At 38.5% G+C, this 18,543-nt stretch overlaps 1 protein-coding gene across 1 annotated transcript in view; it reads right to left on the bottom strand.

Moving 5' to 3' along the window:
- Positions 1–226: 226 nt before the first annotated feature.
- The window catches only part of igf1 (insulin-like growth factor 1), a 30,011-nt gene continuing 11,694 nt past the window's right edge, over positions 227–18,543 (bottom strand). The window contains exons 3-5 of the mRNA XM_041780528.1: positions 10,757–11,013; positions 10,478–10,513; positions 227–7,092 (exon numbers count right to left, since the gene is read on the bottom strand). Coding sequence (XP_041636462.1) covers positions 7,033–7,092; positions 10,478–10,513; positions 10,757–11,013 — 353 coding nt within the window. The 3' untranslated portion in view covers positions 227–7,032. The remainder of the gene's footprint in view (positions 7,093–10,477; positions 10,514–10,756; positions 11,014–18,543) is intronic.

The raw sequence follows: 18,543 nt of genomic DNA, 5'->3' as shown, positions 1-18,543 counted from the left end.
ATGATGTTTCCCTCGAGGTTTTATGAGTGCATGAAAAACTCTCCAGTCTTTTCTGTGATGTTGACAAGTGGTTTATTCAGCAGGAATGGTGAACAATTTGTCAGTATTTTTTCTACAGAAGGCAATCGAGCACCATAAATAACAGCGCTGTAATCAAACAGTTTGTTGGACAGTGAGCTTCAGGAAATGACATTTCTCACAACAGAGCCGATAATCTCTCACAAACTCCAACATTTTTAGCCTTTATTGATCATTTTACATACACAGAAATGTTCGACTGGTCTCGTGATAAGAAGCCGGTTGCTGTAGCTTTCTTCATCGCTGCACTGAGGAACGTTTGTCCGGCTCACTTTGCCAAGCTGTATTTATTTCAGGTACCAGAGACAGTGTGTGAAGGGTGTACTGTAGCTGCAGTGCATTTCAGACAAGGATGGCATTTAAAAATATTCAATGATCTGGATTAATTCATGGCATGATAATAATAATGAGTGAGGCTTCGTTCTCATTAAAAAGTCTTTGGTTTGTACTTTAAAGATCTGGGAGGACTGGAGGTTCTCCAACCAGATTTTCTTTTCAGTCGCCAGGTCGACCGCATTTGTAAAAAATGAACAAAGTGCATATTCAAATTCCCATTTTAAAACTCTAATTATTAAAAAAACACACCTTAAAATCAATAAGTGAAACACATTTGAATTCAAAGAGCTTCTAATAAATGTTTTGGTCAAAATAAATGAAACACCTGGCTTGTTCTTAAAGTGAAACTCTGTCATTTTTGCAAAGAGTAGCAAATTCTTCTCCACAGTAATTAAATCAAAACAATTGTGTGTAATGATTTATAGCTTACGCTAATATTATCCTAGCTTATTTTAGAAAACTTAAGCAATAATTCATGATTTGAGAGGAGCTTAGTTCATTCTTGCCCAGCAGCAAAGTTTAGTATTTGTTTGTTTTGTATAAAGTATCAAGCTATAACCAGACATCAGTTAGCTTAGTCTAGCATGGTTTGACAGTAAAACAGCTGGCTTGGTTAAGCACAACAGCAGCACTAAAGGTTACACATTAACACTTTTTTGTTTTTAATGTTTTTTTCTTTCTATTCTTCATTTATCAACAGTTGGGAAAGGTAGTTATGTCATTACTGCCGAATTTTGTCATTTGACTGTTAGCTTGAGTAGGCTAATGTTAGCCTTGCTAATTTTAGAAAACTTGTAACAATAATTCATGATTTAAGGGAAGCTTAGTTCATTCTTGCCTAGCAGGAGCATTTAGGATTTGTTGGTCTGGTATATCTTTACGTAAATTATCAAGCTATAACCAGGCATCAGTTAGCTTAGCCTAGCCTGACTTGACAGTAAAACAGCTAGCTTGGAAATACCCAACAGCAGCACTAAAGTAACCATTTAACACTTTTTTTTTGTTTTTTTTTAATGTTTTTTTTTCTTTCTATTCATCATTTATCAACAGTTAGGTAGAAAGGTAGATGTTATGTCATTACTGCCAGTTTTTGTCATTAGACTGTTAGCTTAATTAGGCTAATATTAGCCTTACTTATTTCAGAAAACCTTTAACAGTAATTCACAGTTTTAGGGATGCCTAGTTCTTCTTTGCCCAAAAGTAGATTTTGGTAAAAGGTTTTGTATATCTTTATGATACATATCAAACTACAGCCTGACATTAGCTAGCTTAGCCTAGTATGACTTGCTACTAAGTGAAACAGCTTAAGTACGCTAGTGCTAGCCTAGCTTATGTTTGAAAAACTTTTAACCATAATTCAGGATGTTAGAGAAGCTTGGTTCATTTTTGCACAGAAATAGATTTGATTTTGTTTCTTTATCCAAAATATCAAGCTATCACCTAACATTAGCTAGAAAGGCTAACATGACTTGACACTTATTGAAACAGTTAGCTTGGTTCTGCCCAACAGCAGCTTAAAAAGTTGCACATCAATAAATATTTTGTTTTTAAATTTTTAGTCTCCTTTTTACTGGAGTTTAAGAAGACAATTCTTATGTCATTACTGCCTGCTTTGGCCATTTGACTGTTAGCTTAAGTTGGCTAATTTTATCCTAGCTTATTTAAGAAAATCTTAACAGTAGTTTTTGAGTTTGGGAAAATGAGATTAGCTTATTCTTCTTTAGAGTTAGATGAAATAAATTGTTTTATTTTGTATGTTTTATGTAAAGTATCAAGCTATAACCAGACATGAGCTAGCTTAGCCTAATAAGCTTAAGCTTAGAAAAACAGCCAGCCTTGCTCTGCCCAACAGCAACTCCAAAGGGTACACATCTAAACATATCTTTACCATACTTAAAAAAAAAACTGAGTTAGTCTTAATTTAATTAAAGCTAACAAGTCAATCAACTAAAGTGGATGTCTTTGAACAACTGACTTGTGGTGATGCACGTCAGGCTACAACAGGCTACACTAGCATAGGGTCTCTGACATATAGGTTTTCTTCAACATTAAAGTAAATTACAAGCTTCAAAACATGGTGTTAATTGGATTATTTTAGCTTTCTTTGGGAAAAGGAGCGCATTTTATACTGTGCTAGGCAAAGCTAGCTAGCTAGCTAGCTCGTGGTTGAAGCTTCATATTTCACATAAAGACACAAAAAAGATGTTGATTTCTATTGTAACTCTATGCAAGCATGCTAATTTCCAAAATCTAAGATTCCTCTTTTGCACTGACTGCTCTGTGACTTTTTTTAGTTCTTCTAGATTATAAGACATTTTAGCTTATTCCAGATAAATGTAGTAGTTTATTGAAAGCATCTTATTGAGAACAATTGCTTTTCTGCAGACCCTCATACTAGCGCATGTTGTCCTAGTGTCCCAGAAGGCATTGAGGCCCTCAGATTATCTAATAGTGGAGGTTGCCGGCCATACAATAAGTAAGGTTATTATAAAAGAACCATACTTTAATAAACAGTATCTTACTGTCGAGCTCAGGTTACTTCTGGAGCTACGCATAACCTCTACCTCATTTTGTCTTGTCACTCTAATTGGCCCGTCATGAATGTGAAGGACAGAACGTTTGCCCAATCACCTTCTGAGAATGTTCTAAAAAAGTCCTGCCCTTCACAGACACTTTGTACAGGAAGTTTCCCAGATGAACATGAAATATAACCTATGCAATAGATTTATGAAACAGTCCGGGTGACAAAGCAAAAATGACAGAGTCTCACTTTAAGAGCTCCTATAATCAATACATTGGCTTCCAGTGAAGTGCATGTACACACACATCTCAGGACAGACAAAAGCACACCATGAATTTTAACAATCTTAATACAATTGGAAGAATTACAGTTCACAGTACTTTTGTCAAGTTATTTGGCATAAGGGATCTTTGTTGAGAAAATAATTCAAAAACAGTAGAAAAAATAGCATTTTGCCTTCTTGGGACCACAACATTGTATTTTCTTCTTCTTTTTTTAATCTCCATGCATTCACAGATTTCACACAGATACATTTACTCGCTTACACAACTACCGTATTGAAACAGCTTACAAATAAAAACACTATTAAAATGGTGGCCACAAGGCTGTGCAAAAGGGAAGACCTCCAATGTAAGCCCTGCCATCTGTCTGTCTTAGCCATCTCTTGCAAGTAACAAACTACAAAATAGCACCATTATACAGTGGATAGGATTCTTAATACAGTTTTGTTATATGAAACCATCATGTACAATGAATGATAGTAATGCATAGGTTAACATAAATGGGAGTACTGTTTGATTATACACAGGCAGAGGAGGCAGAGCCAGAGATGGGCGATTTTTAATGTGAGATAAAATTACTGTAAATCCACACAGAGGCTTGAACAAACAGGCATGACTGTCAGTCCCCATGCAAGGATTTCCAAGAACTGGCTTTTATGAAACATGTGTGTTTGTGTGACCTTTGCTCACGGTTACACAACTGTCATTTACACTGTGGGTGCTTTGTTTGTGTTCTTTTTTATGTGTGCTGTATCGCACATTTAAAGGAAGACTTGCCATTTTTGTTTGCAATGTACCAGATCTTGTAATTTTTTTGAATTTGTTTGATTTTATGACAAATGAACATTATCTTGCAGTATCTGGAACTGCTGTCCAGGCAACAACCAGAGTAGCCTCTAATTAAATAAATTAACCTCCTAAGACCCTGCATGTACATATGAGGATATCACATTTTGGCTTTCCCACAACATAGTTTTGTAGTATTTTTAGATAATTTTTCAAAATGTCTGTTAAAGTTTAAGTAATTTGGTTGGAAATGTTGGAAGAATTTGATTTGAAATGCATGGATTTCTCTTGCAAATTTCTTGGAATTTGTTTTGATATTTTGGGGGAATTTGATTGGAATTTTTCAAGCATTTTCATGGAAATTTTTGGGTCATGTTTGTATATTTTGGAAAGATTTATTGGATGTTATGGGTAAATTTTATTTTGAAATTTTGTGGTATTTTTATGGAAATTTAAGGATTTGTTTGGACATTTGGTGGAATTTATTTTGGAATCTTCTGGCATTTTAAATTTGATTGATTTGAATATTTGGGGGGATTTACACTGAGATATATGGGTATTTTTAAGGAATTTAGGAAATTTCTCTCTAAATTTTTAGGGGAATTAGTTTTTGAATTTGGGGGTTGTGTCCCTTGAAAAATTCAAAACATTTCATGAGAATTTCAGAGAATTTGTTTGGCAGTTTCTGGGGAATTTGCTTGGGAATTTTTAAGCATGGAAATTTTGGGGTCATGTTTGTATATTTGGAAAGTTTCATTGGAGTTTATAGTGAAATTCTTTGGGGGAATTCATTGGGAATTTCCCTTTTCATGCAATTTTCAGGGAATTTGTTTGGATGTTTTGGGGATTTTTCCATTATCTTCATCAGATCTTGGAAAATGCATTTATACGTTTTCAGGAATTTTAAGGGAACATTGCACTGACAATTTTGCGGAATTTTAAAGCAGATTTACTGCATTTCTTTTTTTTTTTTTTTTTTGCATTTTCATGGGAATTTGGAAGGTATGTTTCTAATATTTTGAAATTTGATTTTTTTTTTGAGGAATTTGCATGGAAATATTTTAGTATTTTCATTGAAACTTGGGAAAATTATTTGTAAATTGGGTGGATTTCATTGAGAATTTGGGGTTGTGTCCTTTAAAATTTTCAAGAATTTTAATGGAAATTTCATGGAATTTGTTTGAATAATTTGGGGGAATTTAGGAGTTTGCAATGAAATATTTTGGTATTTTCAGGGAAATTTGGGTTATTGTTTTTAAAATTTTGAGGGATTCATTAGGAATTTTGGGGTTGTATCCTTTGAATTTTCATGCAAATTTCAGTTTTTTATTTGTTTGGAGGTTTTTGGGGAATTTGCTTGGAATTTTTCAAGCATTTTAATGGAAATGTGAGCAATGTATTTCTTTATTTTAAAATTTGATTTGATTTTTTGGTGGGTATTTGCATTGAAATATTATGGTACTTTTTATGGAAATGTGGGAAATTTATCCATACATTTTGGGAATTTTATTGGGAATTTGGGGGGCTGTGTCCTTTGACATTTCAAAGGATTTTAATGGAAGTTTTGGGGAATTTGTTTGGATGTTTTGGGGATTTTTTTATTTTTTCCATGGAATTTTGGGGAATGCATTTGTACATTTTCAGGAATTTAACAGGAAATTTTTGGGTGAATTTGCTTTAATATTTTCAGGAATTCAAAAGGAACAACTGAACAACTGACTGACAGACATGCTCAGAAAGAGAAACCTCCTGATCAAAGATAAAGCTGAGCTTTTTCAGGTCCTACTCTTGATAAATACGTGTGAGAAACTAAAAATGCATTTCCACTAAAAGATTGGGTCTCAGGAGGTTACAGATGGTTGAATCATTATACTTCCATTGATAGAGCCTCATATTTAAGGATCTTTCTGAAAGTATTTCACTAAATTTCTGCGTTGACTCACCGTGACTAAACTTTGATGACTTGTGCTTGACCTTGAACACAGCCCTCCACTCAAACTTGATCGCCGGCCACTGGATTATTGACAAAAAAAAAAAAAAAAAAAAAAATCAGATTTGGCCGCAGTGGTGACATGTGAAACGGATGCAGACGACAAACATTTTGCCTGATTGTCGCTAATTAACTTATTCCACTGACTTTTGCCAAATGCACTTTGATTCCACAGAATGACCCATTTCTGACAACCACACAAGCACCATGCTCTAACAAGCCAAAGAAACTTTAACTCAATTTAGCTTCTGGTTATTTAGTTTTTTTGGTTAATCACAATCATATTTGGGTAGTACTCACTGTTCCTCAAAAATCTCCCCTAATGGTGCTTGATCTCTTGTTCCAGAAGTTTTTGGATTGTATCTTTTAGGCTCTCAACACTTCCTGAAGCTTAGACAGGGTTTGGATTGAAGTTGAATCTTCAAGGTTTCAGCTTGGATGGAAGAACGCTGCTTTTTGTCAATGAAACGTACAGATTTTTCTCAGGTTTATGGTAAAATACTGAACCACAATCCCCAACAATGCATAGTGCATACAAATAAAATACTTTATCTTGGGTAGCAGTTGTTATATATGACCTGTGGCTAAGTATCCTGCTTTTCCAAGGAGCAAATAATCCACTCTCTCAGATTAATAAAGTTTAGCTCTGCAGAATTGACTGCTCATTCACAAACATCGTGTGCCGCTCTCTGATTGGCTGAAGCCTGCATCTGTTCCCACCTTTTCCTGGAGCCAGAGGACACTGCAGCTCAGGCTTTGGAGGTAAAATAAGCTCTTGTTCGTGCCTCAGCAGCTAAAACTAGTTTGTTACATTGCGTTAACAAAGAATTCCTCCTGATATGGAATGGTGCAGTGTATTAAAATAATCACAAGATCCCTCATCGAACACCTTGTAGCTCTAGCATTTTTGAGAGCGTTTCAGACCATTGTTAGCCTCATCTTTGTTTTGTTTTACAGTGAACCATTCCACAGAGGTACCAGGTAAGGCCACTCCCTTCTCTCTTCCCAAGTCGCTGGGTGTTTGTCCATTCGGTGCTCCCCTACATTCGGTAATTTCTGCCCCCTGTGCTGCCTCGACTCGAGTTTTTCGGATGTACTTCCTGCAAGAAAAGAGAAACACATTATAACAATATTTTGGACTATAAAAGTAAAACTTAAGCACTGAAAAGGGCAGTTTTTCAACCTACAACTACCCTTTCCTTAGCTGTACGGCTAACTTGCATTCTGTATGTTTGCAAATGGAAGTGCCTAGAAAAAGTGGATGTTTTACCCTCTAACTGATTTTTAAACCAGTAAGGTTCAATTTAATTCAGCTTTTTAAAAACCCTCTCTTTAGTGTCCTGGTGAAAACTGATTTCCAAGGGCAGCTGCCAAGAAGCATCCCCACAACATGATGCTGCCACCACCAGGCTTCACATTGGTATTGTGCATTACCCACCAAACAGCATCTTGTCTGATGGCCAAAAAGCTCCATTTTGGTCTCATCAGACCAAAGAACTTTCTTCCACTTGACCATGGAGTCTCCCACTTGCCTTTTGGTGAACTCCAGTCCAGATTGAATGAGTTTTCTTGAACAGTGGCTTTCTCTTTTCAACTCTCCCCTAAAGCTTTGACTGATGAAGAACCCTTCACCAGCTGAAGCTTGTAACTCCTTCTGAGTAGCTGTAGGTATCTTGGTGGCTGCTCTCATATTCCTTCCATTTCCTGATGATGGATTTAGGGATGTTTAGTGCCTTGGATTTTTTTTGCATCCATCCCCTGAATTTTACTTATCAGTAATCATTTCTCTGACTTGCTTGGAGTGTTTTTTTTTGTCTCCATGGTGTAATGGTAGTCATGAATACTGATTAACCAGACACCAGGTGTCTTTATACTCCAATCACTAGGTCAATCACTTTAAAGGGGGCAAATATTTATGCAGTCACTTATTTTACATCACATATTTTCATTTCATTTACATTCCTTTGTTGAAATCTGTTTTTACTTTGACATTAATGTCAAACTGTTTTTCTGCCAAATTATTTAAACCCTGATTGATTTATCAAATCACTGAAGAACATCCAAGGGGGTGAATATTTATATATAGGCACTGTATATAAATGAGAACATTAGACTTGAATAGACTTTTGAAATACATGTAAGCATGTTGTCCAGTTAAATCAAATTTCTAAAAGTTTGAGTAACACAGTTAGATAATACAGTCTGGGGTCAATTTACTTTGGCATGTATACAACTCAGTCTGACCCAAGCTGGCATGACCATGCTGCATTTTCCTCAGTTTCAGTCAAAACACTCTGGCTGTAGACCACCACTGTCAGGACTGAAAAACATGCAAAAACGTCTAAATAAAATCAGAATACTCTTGTGTTTAGGGTTAGAGTCAGAATGGAATTATGAAAAGTTTAATGCAGCTGTCTAAAGAGTCTGCTTACAGAAAAAGCTAATCCCCTATGATAATACACAAATGCAGCTGAAATAGTGAAAGCTACTTATTTAGCTGATGCACACTTCATGGACAAAAGTATTCGGCCACACCTGTTAATTACTGAACTCAGGTGTTTCAATCAGACCTGTTGCCACATGTGTATAAAATCAAGCTCTTAGCCATGCAGTCTCCATTTTCAAACATTTGTGATACAAATTGGGTCTCTCTGTTCAGTGTGGTAATGTGATGGATGTCAACTGTGAAATGTCATCGTGTAACTACTTCTAAAATCAGGAAAGCATTGTATCAGCAAATTATGTCACTTCTTCCCTGGTAGAGGTTGTCCCACAGTGGGGGTCTGTAAGACGGGGTGTCTGAGAGCAGCAGACTGCAGCCAGAACCCTGTGGTTTTAGTGCTGGGCTTTGGCCCAAATGTCAGTAAGTATAAATAAGTTGCATGGCAGAAGTGGCACTCAGGTCTGCCTTTGGTTCTTACCATAAACTACAGGGATAGTACGCTCTGTACTTAGGCTGCAACTCAAGCACAAAGTACAAAATGTACAGGGTTATAAAGTCTTTCCATGTTTTTCATATTTGACACACAGCTTGCCACTAACTCACCTGGAAGAGGGTCCACTTATAACAATCTGATGTCTATGTGAGAGTAAAATAAGTCTACTGACTGGGTAATTGTACCAAATTTTGCTTTGTGCCTTGAGGAAATTAATGCTGTACCTAGGCTGATAATTATGTACCATAATTAGCCACTAAGAAAATAAAAGTACTCTTGAAAAAGTGCAAAAAGTTACCTAGAGGTACAATAATAAGCCAAAGGGGGTTCATTGGTGAAGATTGTACCTGTAGAGGCAGAAATGGACCCCTCTTCAAACAGTGAAAAGGGGTGCACAATTGGACTAGAGTTCAACAGAAGTCATGTGGGAGACCCCACAGTTAAGTAGAAGAAAGTTCTATGGTCTGATAAGAACAAAATAGTGCTTTTTGGCCATCAGACAAGAGGTACAAAACACTGCACATCACAACAAACACCATTCCTGGTGTGATGCACGGTGGTGGCAGCATGATGCGGTGGGGATGCTTCTAGGCAGCCGGCACTGGAAGGCCTGTAAAGATAGAGGGTAAAACAAATGCGGCAAGGAGGACGATCTTATTCACTCTGCAAGAGAACTAGGCCTCGGGAGAGGATTTACCTTCCTGCAAAGCTACACAGAAACAGTTTAAAGACAACAAGGGGAATGTTCTGGAGTTGCAGAGTCAAAGCCCAGACCTCAGTCAAATAGAGAAATTGTGTCTGGACTTGAAAAGGGCTGATCACATCGGATCCTTGTGACAGATCTTGAGCAGTTTTGCAGAGAAAAATGGAGTAAAACTGCAGTGTCCAGATGTGCATGCCTGATTTAGACCTTCTACACAGACTCAGTGCTGCGATTGCAGCCAAAGGTGTACTAAAGTAATTAGAAAGATAAGTTGCTGGATTAGGAATATCTCTTCCAAAACACTAAGCATCCCTATTGACAAGAATTCAAATTACAGTGTGACTAACAGAGCAAAAAGGGAAAAACTCATGCAGCCATACAACCATTTAGAATGCAAGTATTTCACAAATGAATGACTGATGTGGAAGCAACTGCTCACGTAACGCAGCGCCCCGTCCTCGCATGTGCCAGTCAGCTATGGTGAGACGGCAGAATTTCAGCACATAATGTACAGTAGCAGAGTGGAGATCCCGCTTGGGAGCGGGAGTGCCACTGGGTCTACCACAAAAACCACTTAGTTCCTTCTCTTGCTAATGGTTTTTCTTTTTTGAGAGCACATGGTTCAATCTTAAAAGGATCACACCATCATGCTGGCTGACAGCTGAGGGATGAAATCACAATCCACATTTAGACCCGACACTTTCTGTCTTTGAGCTGTAAAATTAAGATTTCAAAATGAATCTGCTCTGTTTAAAAATAGAAGTTGTTCTACTTTCAAACTTATGGGACTGCAAGTGTTGGGAGTGTACGACTTACAGAGCATTATTATATAATAAAAATGCATACCTTAAATGATGAATGACTATGTCCAGCTGCAGGTCTCTGTAGGGGGAAAATAACGCCACTTTAGTTTGGTTTTGCTTAAGTAAATGTCAAGCTAATGTTATCCCACCAAACTCTGAATGTAACAGATGAAAATGTGCAAATAAGCATTAAAAGATGAGGCCTTTCAAATATCTTACAGCTGCAGCATTAGCCAGTTAGCTTAGCTTTGCATAATCCACCACCTTATCTTTTTCTCACTCATATGATTTTTAACGTGTGCTTCTCTGGCACCGTACTCACCTTTTTGTTTTTTGTCTTGTCTTGTTGCTGTGCTGTCCTACGCTCTGTGCCTTTGTCCACCTTGTGCCCGTTGGTACTAACTTTAGCTGTTCTGGGCACATCTGTGTGGCGCTGTGCGCGCACAGAGCGGGCAGCCTTGCTAGTCTTGGCAGGTGCACAGTACATCTCCAGGCGCCGCAGCTCACAGCTCTGGAAGCAGCACTCGTCCACAATGCCACGTGACCGCCGTGCATTGGGCCCGTAGCCTGTTGGTTTACCTGTCAACAAGAACAACAACAAGAGGAGTTAGAAAATAGAAAAACAGGGCACTTTATCGCAACTTGATTATTGGATTACAAAGTCCACTGTCTTTTTATTGTTCAAACAAACCAAATTTTAGATTCTCTGAACTGATCATTCACTAAACTTGTACTCTGAAAAGCACCTGACCCTTTTGGCTCTCTAGTTTAGCCACCATCAGAGAGCCCAGACTCACAGCAACCACAGAGCTCAGCAGTGTGATTCTGGAAGTACAATTTCTATTCTTTTTCAGCATAACAGATTTGATTATTATCTATATCACCAGAAGTGACCCAAGACAGATTAACCACGAGCTACCCGAGAGTGAAATAATGGCACATACCCCTACACTACAATTATCACACCCTTGAGTGTCACAGCGACATCTCTGATTGGTGGGGTCTGTGGTAACCCTGGAAATGTCTACCGCGCTCACGAACCACCTTGCCACCGCAGCATGAAGCAAAACACATGCAAACTAGGAAACCTTACATCATTATCATTTAGAATGTAAACACTACAATAGAGATAATTGTTGATTAACTTTACCGATATGGTTTGAAAGTTTAAAATAAATATTATCCTAAACAATGAACAAAATGAATCGCAATGGATTATGGGATACATAGTTCCTTCAGCCTCAGAGTACCAACATCTGCTTGAAGGCAAGAGAACACATTTTAATACTGATAACATGATTTTCTGCTAATGTTGAGCAGCGACAACATAACTTAATATAACAAAACTTGTTAATGTGATTTTTAAGGCAAGGACCGCTCTTGGGTTACAAGTTGTTCAAAAGATTAGCAAACTAGCCCTTTAGCATGTCATTAGTGCCTGAGTCTTTAAAATGTAAGCTAACGGTAAACTGAAATGACAGCTCTTCCTTACATCAGACATGCTGCTTTACCTCGAGGGCCACCAGCTTTAAAAAACACAGTGTGGAGTCATACAATACACAGAAAGGGAAAAGGCGAAAGAAATAGGAAATACACTTTTATTCTATAAACAGTTTGCTTCAAGGAAAAAAGTCTTGTCCTCCATGAAAAGCTAACAAAGCTATGTTAGCTACATAGATAATGTTAGTGTAGCTAAATCTAAAGCTAAGGAAGCTATGTTTCCTATGTTGCATTATGATACATTTAATAAAGCTAGATCTGCTATAAGTAGTAATGAAAATGTTGGCCCGCTTTAGCTACTTTAGCTACTTAGCTACATAGATTATATAGCTATATAGCTAGAGATAAAGCTGGTGATGGCACCTTACCTATGTTACCTTACGCTACATTTACTAAAGCTAGATCTATTTTTAGTAGTTGTGCGACTGTTGGCTTGCTTTAGCTTCATAAACTTAATCTTAAGCTAAGGAAGCTACTTTAGCTACCTAGCTACTTAGATTATATGGCTGCTAAAGCTGAAGAAGTTATGTTAGCTATGTGACATTACCCTATGTTTGCTAAAGCTAGATCTGTTTTAAGCAATTATGCAAATGGTGGCTTGCTTTAGCTTTGTTAGCCTAATCTAAAGTCAAGGAAGCTAAGGAAGCTACTTTAGCAACCCACTTTGTAGATTATATAGTGAAGTAGCTAAAGCCAAGTCTGACAAAGCAACGTCAGCTATGTTACATTACGCTACATTTGCTAAAGCTGGATCTGCTTGAAGTAGTTATGCAAACGGTGGCTTGCTTTAGCTTTGTTAGCTTAATCTAAAGTCAAGGAAGCTAAGGAAGCTACTTTAGCTACCGAGCTTTGTAGATTATATAGCTACATAGCTAAAACTGATGAAGCTACATTGGCATAGTTACACTAGGCTATGGTTGCTAAAACCATATCTATTTTAAGTAATTATTCAACCTGTAGCTTGCTGTAGCTTTGTTTGATTAATTTAAAATTAAAGAAGCTAAGGAAGCTACTTTAGCTACCTAGCTTTCTAGATTATATAGCTACATAGCTAAAGCTGACAACGCTGCATTGGCAATGTTAAATCATGCTACATTTGCTAAAGCTAGATCTATCTTAAGTAGTTATGCAAACAGTGGCTTGCTTTAGCATTGTTAGCCAAATCTCAGGCTAACGTAGCCACACTGGTGTATGTAGTGACATTATCTATGTCTGCAGCCAGTCTCCTCCTGTGGCATTTGCTATTCGAATATTCCCTAGGTTTGTATGTCATGAAAAAGTAAGAAAAAAGGGGATTAAAAAAAGCAGCTAAGAGTTTTATTTTTATGTGTGTAGAACAGGGGTTTAACGTTCAGACCTTAAGCTAAAATACGGCTGTCAAATACTAACTTTATAATTGGGCAGGTACTCCTTATATGCTTTACCTGGCTACAGAGCCAGTAGATATTACAGGCTACTTGATAAATCTGTGGGGGTAATTGTCATTGAAATAGAGGAAGAAAGGATTAGGAGCCTTATTTATGCAAATGTAAGCTATCGTCAGACTAGCTAATGCTACGCCTCTGATCTAGCGCTTTGATTTAGGTTTTATATGCACTATGAGAACCTCTATGAGTCCACCTAATGCTTTTGATATCTATGCTAAATAAATTCATTTAATTCCTGTTTGTCACAGGACAACTTGCTCAAAATAAAAGCATTAAAAAAGGCCATGTCATGGCAGTGACTCCGATACATAAGCAGCCCTGATGACATAGATTTCCTCTGTGTAAAATTTACAGTGTATCACATTGCCCACCATGGACCTTTTCTGGCAGCTGCTCCCCTGCATAAAGAACTGCAGCCCCCCAAATGTTGAAAATATCACGGTCAGCCATTTTGGCCCAGGTGTCTTTTATACAGAGGCTAGTCCAACCACGCCAAACCACAAGACTTCTGGGCCAGATCAACCTGCAGGAACAGCCAGGCAGGTTTTTGAGGCTGTTCCCCTACCTCTCTGTCCAACTGTTCATTCACATTTTCATTTGGCAGAAGCCCGAGCGTCCTGGAGTTTCTCTCGTAGCACATTTGTGCTGAATCATTGGCGTGATGCGCCACAAAGGCCAAAAAAGCAACCCTGTTAAATGGCGAGAGAAAGGGAGGTGGAGATTGTGTTGGAGTCTGTATTATATCACTGAAAAAAATATGTAAATCATTATTTAAAGGTGCGATGCTCAGGTTTTGGACTTGTTGGGCATATCGCATGACATCAGTGCCTACTTCCTTTGACTCCCTTGCCCACCCTCTTCTGGTGGCCTTTAGAAAATCTCCCACTCTACATTTACAACTCCCTGCTCACCTTGTGCAATATAGCCCTGATGGGCTTTTCCCTGTTACCAAATAAAATAATAATAATTTAATATGGCATTTACAAGGAGGAAATGCCTTTCCCTCTCAGAGTTAATAGCTCTTGGCTCAGAGGCCTGCCAGTGCTGACAAAGTGCATTAACTTCTGCTCTCCGTCTGCCTTGTCCTGACAATGTTGCGGACAGAGAGCAGCTTTCATTCAGAAACAGAAGCATCTTTCTGCGTGGACCCCCGTGGATTCAGAGTGGAAGATAATGAGAGGGAGGAAGAAGGAGGGAGGCTTCATGATGCAGGTAGAATGATGCTAAAAATATGCCGTGCACCTGCATAATTCAGGGAACAAGGAACTGGATTTACCCAGATCTCAAACTGCCCAAACGGGTCTGTTAAATTAAATATGTCAGTGACAAAATAAACTTACTTTTTATCATTGCATTTCTATCCAGCCTTGGCTAAAACGCCAACACCTGATGTCAAGAAATTTGGAAAGAAAGACAGCGTTGAGCCCTGTGCAGCGATTATATAATGGTCGCTGAAAGCCAAAAGAGGGGCCGTGCCTCGTTGCCTGGCCCTGTTTTTCAATCCCTCCCAATAAAGCCTTACAAATTAACATCCGCTATTGTTCTGAAAATAGCCCGCAACCCTGCTGCACAAACAGCTGGAAGGGAGAGAAAAATCAGCTGGCACCGGTTGTAACATGTAGGATAATCAGCTTGGGCAGGTTGGGGAAAAACACGCATATAATAATCAGGTCTAAAAGCTTTGGAAGGTTTTAAACGCTTCAATTCCATGGATAACTGCTGTAATCCCTCATAAACAAGGAGTTGTTTTCTGTGACTGTTGTTTAACAAATATGGGTAAACAAGCGTTCATGCCAGTGCTTCCCGCCTTACAGCGCTCAGCTGATTGAAATGGACTCTGGATGGAGGATGCGTGTTGATGAGGGTCAGATTAGAAAGCATGTGTCAGCGTTTCAGCCATCATGACTTGGCAGACTGCGGTTATGTGCCACTTACATAATACAGAAATGGAATAGCATTTCTGCTTTTTTAAAGTGATGTGCGAGGACTGAACACGGCCTGACAAGAGAGGCTTTAAATGTCGATATTAATCATGTTTCAACTGTTCTGCATGTAAATCACAAGCTTTCTCATGACGCAAAAGGAGGTCAGTCTAGAACCTAAATACTGATGATCCAGGAGTGACCTGGCTTTGCTTTAAGCCAACATTGGACAAAGATTCACGCAAGACTAGTAGATGAATCTTCCAACCTCTTACACCCTACAGTGTTCTGAAAGCCTGTCAGTTCACACCATTACAACTGGAGGAGACTCTTATTTTAATGAATGACTTGAGGAAAAGGACATCATGTGACCCAATGGGAAAGGTGAACATTTCAAAATAAAAGCCTCCAAGTCAACATAAAGGCTTTCGTTGTGTTTTATTGTATAATAACATCTATCTGACTCATACTATTATGATCAAGTATGACCACTGGAACAGGCCCAAAACACCCCAATTTTTGCCAATTCTTCAAAACAGTGGATTTCCTGTTGGAGTTTGGAGTGAAGTTTGGGTCTCGCTCCATGAGACTTTTTTGTAGATCTTCCTAAGCCGAATCTGCCCACAAGATTTCTATGTCAACGTCACTTTTGGGGCTTTTCCATAGAAGCTCATAAGTTGGCGCTGTAGAGGCACTTTCTAAAGCCTCATTTATTCTTCTGTGTTGTGTCGACAGTCTAGGACGCGACGCGGTCATTGACCATTCGAAGTTCTGCATCGAGGGAATGCGTCGCTCTGCAATTCACCGCCATGCCGCTAGGGGTGTGTGGCTGTGTGTGGGTGTGGTTTCAGAGGGGTCACATCCGAATCCTTGTTTATCTTCATTCACAGTAAACAATGGCGACCGAGGTGGAGCGGGTGTGTTTGGAGTTGGAGCTCATCGATATCGACGAAAAAATTCTTTTGTTGCTAATGTTGAAGCGCAGGCGAAAGGGAAGACGTCTGCAGAGGTGGTCTATATGACCACTAAACGAGTTGAAGCTGAGAATGGGTGACATTTTGAGTGGACCAATCACAGCCCTTGCAGTCCACGTTGCCACTACACGTAGTTAGGATTTTTTTGGAGGCTACAGTGTAGGGGTCTGCGCTGACGCAGAGGGCTAGGTGTAGCTACGCCGTTGACGTGACGCAGAAGCATAAATCAGGCTTAAAGGCCACTTGTGTAACCTATATCAACCTCACATGTTTCTGACTGCACGTGTGTGTGCCAAGTTTCTTTTTTTTCGAGCATGTAAAAGGGCCGGGGCGTGATGAAAATAAAAATGATAATGACAAACCCAACCAATTTCAATAGGGGCTCCTTAGGTGCTCAGGCCCTAATTAAATCTACTGGCGAATTATTATCAGAAGAAAAATAAATAACATAAATAAGCCTGGACTGCTGGAAGTATTTATTCATGTATTCAGCATGAGTGAAATTTTAAATTTATGCTTGTATTGTTTGGTGGAAAGGTTTATTCATACAAACAATTTTTGATGATGATATAGACCATTAATTAACCAGTGCATTTAGATTTAACATTATCCTTAATATGCAGTATAAAGGAATTATACTATTGAACTGTAAATATAGTAGGTGTCTATGTTGGCTTTTATTTTGACATGGGGGCTTTTAAGTTGAAATGTTTCCCATTTGGTCAGATGTTTTCCTATTCAAGTCTTTCTTTAAACAAGAAAACAAAAAAACTAATTGAAAAAAATTGAGACCATTTTTAAAATTTTGTTTTTCAGTTTATTCCATTTTTTTGGCAAAAAAACACAAAAACTGAATAGCACAAGATTCTCCAGATTTCTGAGGCTTGTTTCAAGCGGGAAATGGCCAGAAAGTACACTGACCTTTGACCTTTTCAGACTGTTCAAATTAAATTGGAAATCAAAAAATGCAAACTGAGTGGGCGTGCAAGAAGGAGGCTAGCGCAAGAGGCCATCAAAACAGGCATGACTACTCTGAAGGAATTCCAAGCTTCAGCAGCTGAGATGGGAGAGACTGCAGACAACAACTGCTGCCCGGGTTCTTCACCAGCCAAAGCTTTATGGGAGAGTGGCAAAGAGAAGCCACTGTTGAAGAAAACTCAGATTAAATCTGGGCTTGAGTTTGTCAAAAAGCATGTGGGAGATTCCATGTTCACATGGAAGGAAGTTCTTGGTCTAATGAGACCAAAATTAAGCTTTTGGGCCATCAGACAAGACTCCAAGCACTGCACATCACCACAAACACACCATCCCCACTGTGAAGCACGGTGGCGGCAGCATCATGCTATGGGGATGCTTCTCAGCAGCCGGCTCTGGAAGGCTTGCATACGGCGTAAACTACACAGAAATGATTCACAGAAAACAAGGCGAATGTTCGGGAGTGTGTGTTGTTATTCTATTAACATTACTTTGTAGAAATTAAATTTTAAATTAAAAAGTTCTTTCTAATATTTTGGCCAAAACACCCCAAATTATAGTGATATGCGTAGAATAAAGACCACACTACTGAATCAGTAAAGTACTGAGGAGCATCTGCATATGGGGGGAAAATGACATGGAATCATGTCAGTTGGAGAAAAACATCCAAGAGTTTGAAGGCTTCTCATGTGCCGAAACAAGCTAAAAATATTAATTTTACAACTTTGAATTCATTCTATTCTTTACCTAAATGGTTAAAGATAGATTTACTCTGTTTATATTCCAAGGTATTCCACCAAGTATGTATATTAGCATGTATTTGTCCAACCAGTGCTGCACCTTGCCAGATGATGTCATATTATATTTTAGTAAAGTTAAGCCAAGAAAACCTTTACGCTGATGAGCCTGTGTTTTACTCGCCAGATAAATTAATGTTCATATGAAAGAGGAGGCTCCAGGATTTGTTTGAGAAGTTTCTATGGATTCTCTGGCATTTGTTGCCTTTGGAATTAAATGTATTTGCCATGAATCCAAGTGAACCAAAGGCCCAGTCCTCTGGGAATGAGGTAGCTACCAACTTTCCAGAGCTACCTTTCAAGTCCTTGATAATATACGAGCCGTTTTTTGGCATGGGCTTTTCTGTTAAATGATTTACATTAGACACCAATTTACAGGAATCCTATTCAACAGAAATCTATTCTGCAGAATAAACCATCTTGAACTAAATATCAGTTTGGTGGAGTGTTTCATCTGATGCCCTCAGATGTGGTATTTGACAGTGTCAGCACACATATTGTTCATTCCTCTAAG

The sequence above is a fragment of the Cheilinus undulatus genome, linkage group 23 (assembly GCF_018320785.1).
Source record: "Cheilinus undulatus linkage group 23, ASM1832078v1, whole genome shotgun sequence".
Taxonomy (NCBI): domain Eukaryota; kingdom Metazoa; phylum Chordata; class Actinopteri; order Labriformes; family Labridae; genus Cheilinus; species Cheilinus undulatus.
The sequence above is the reverse complement of the archived record's forward strand: the minus strand, read 5'-3'. Positions and strand labels throughout refer to the sequence as shown.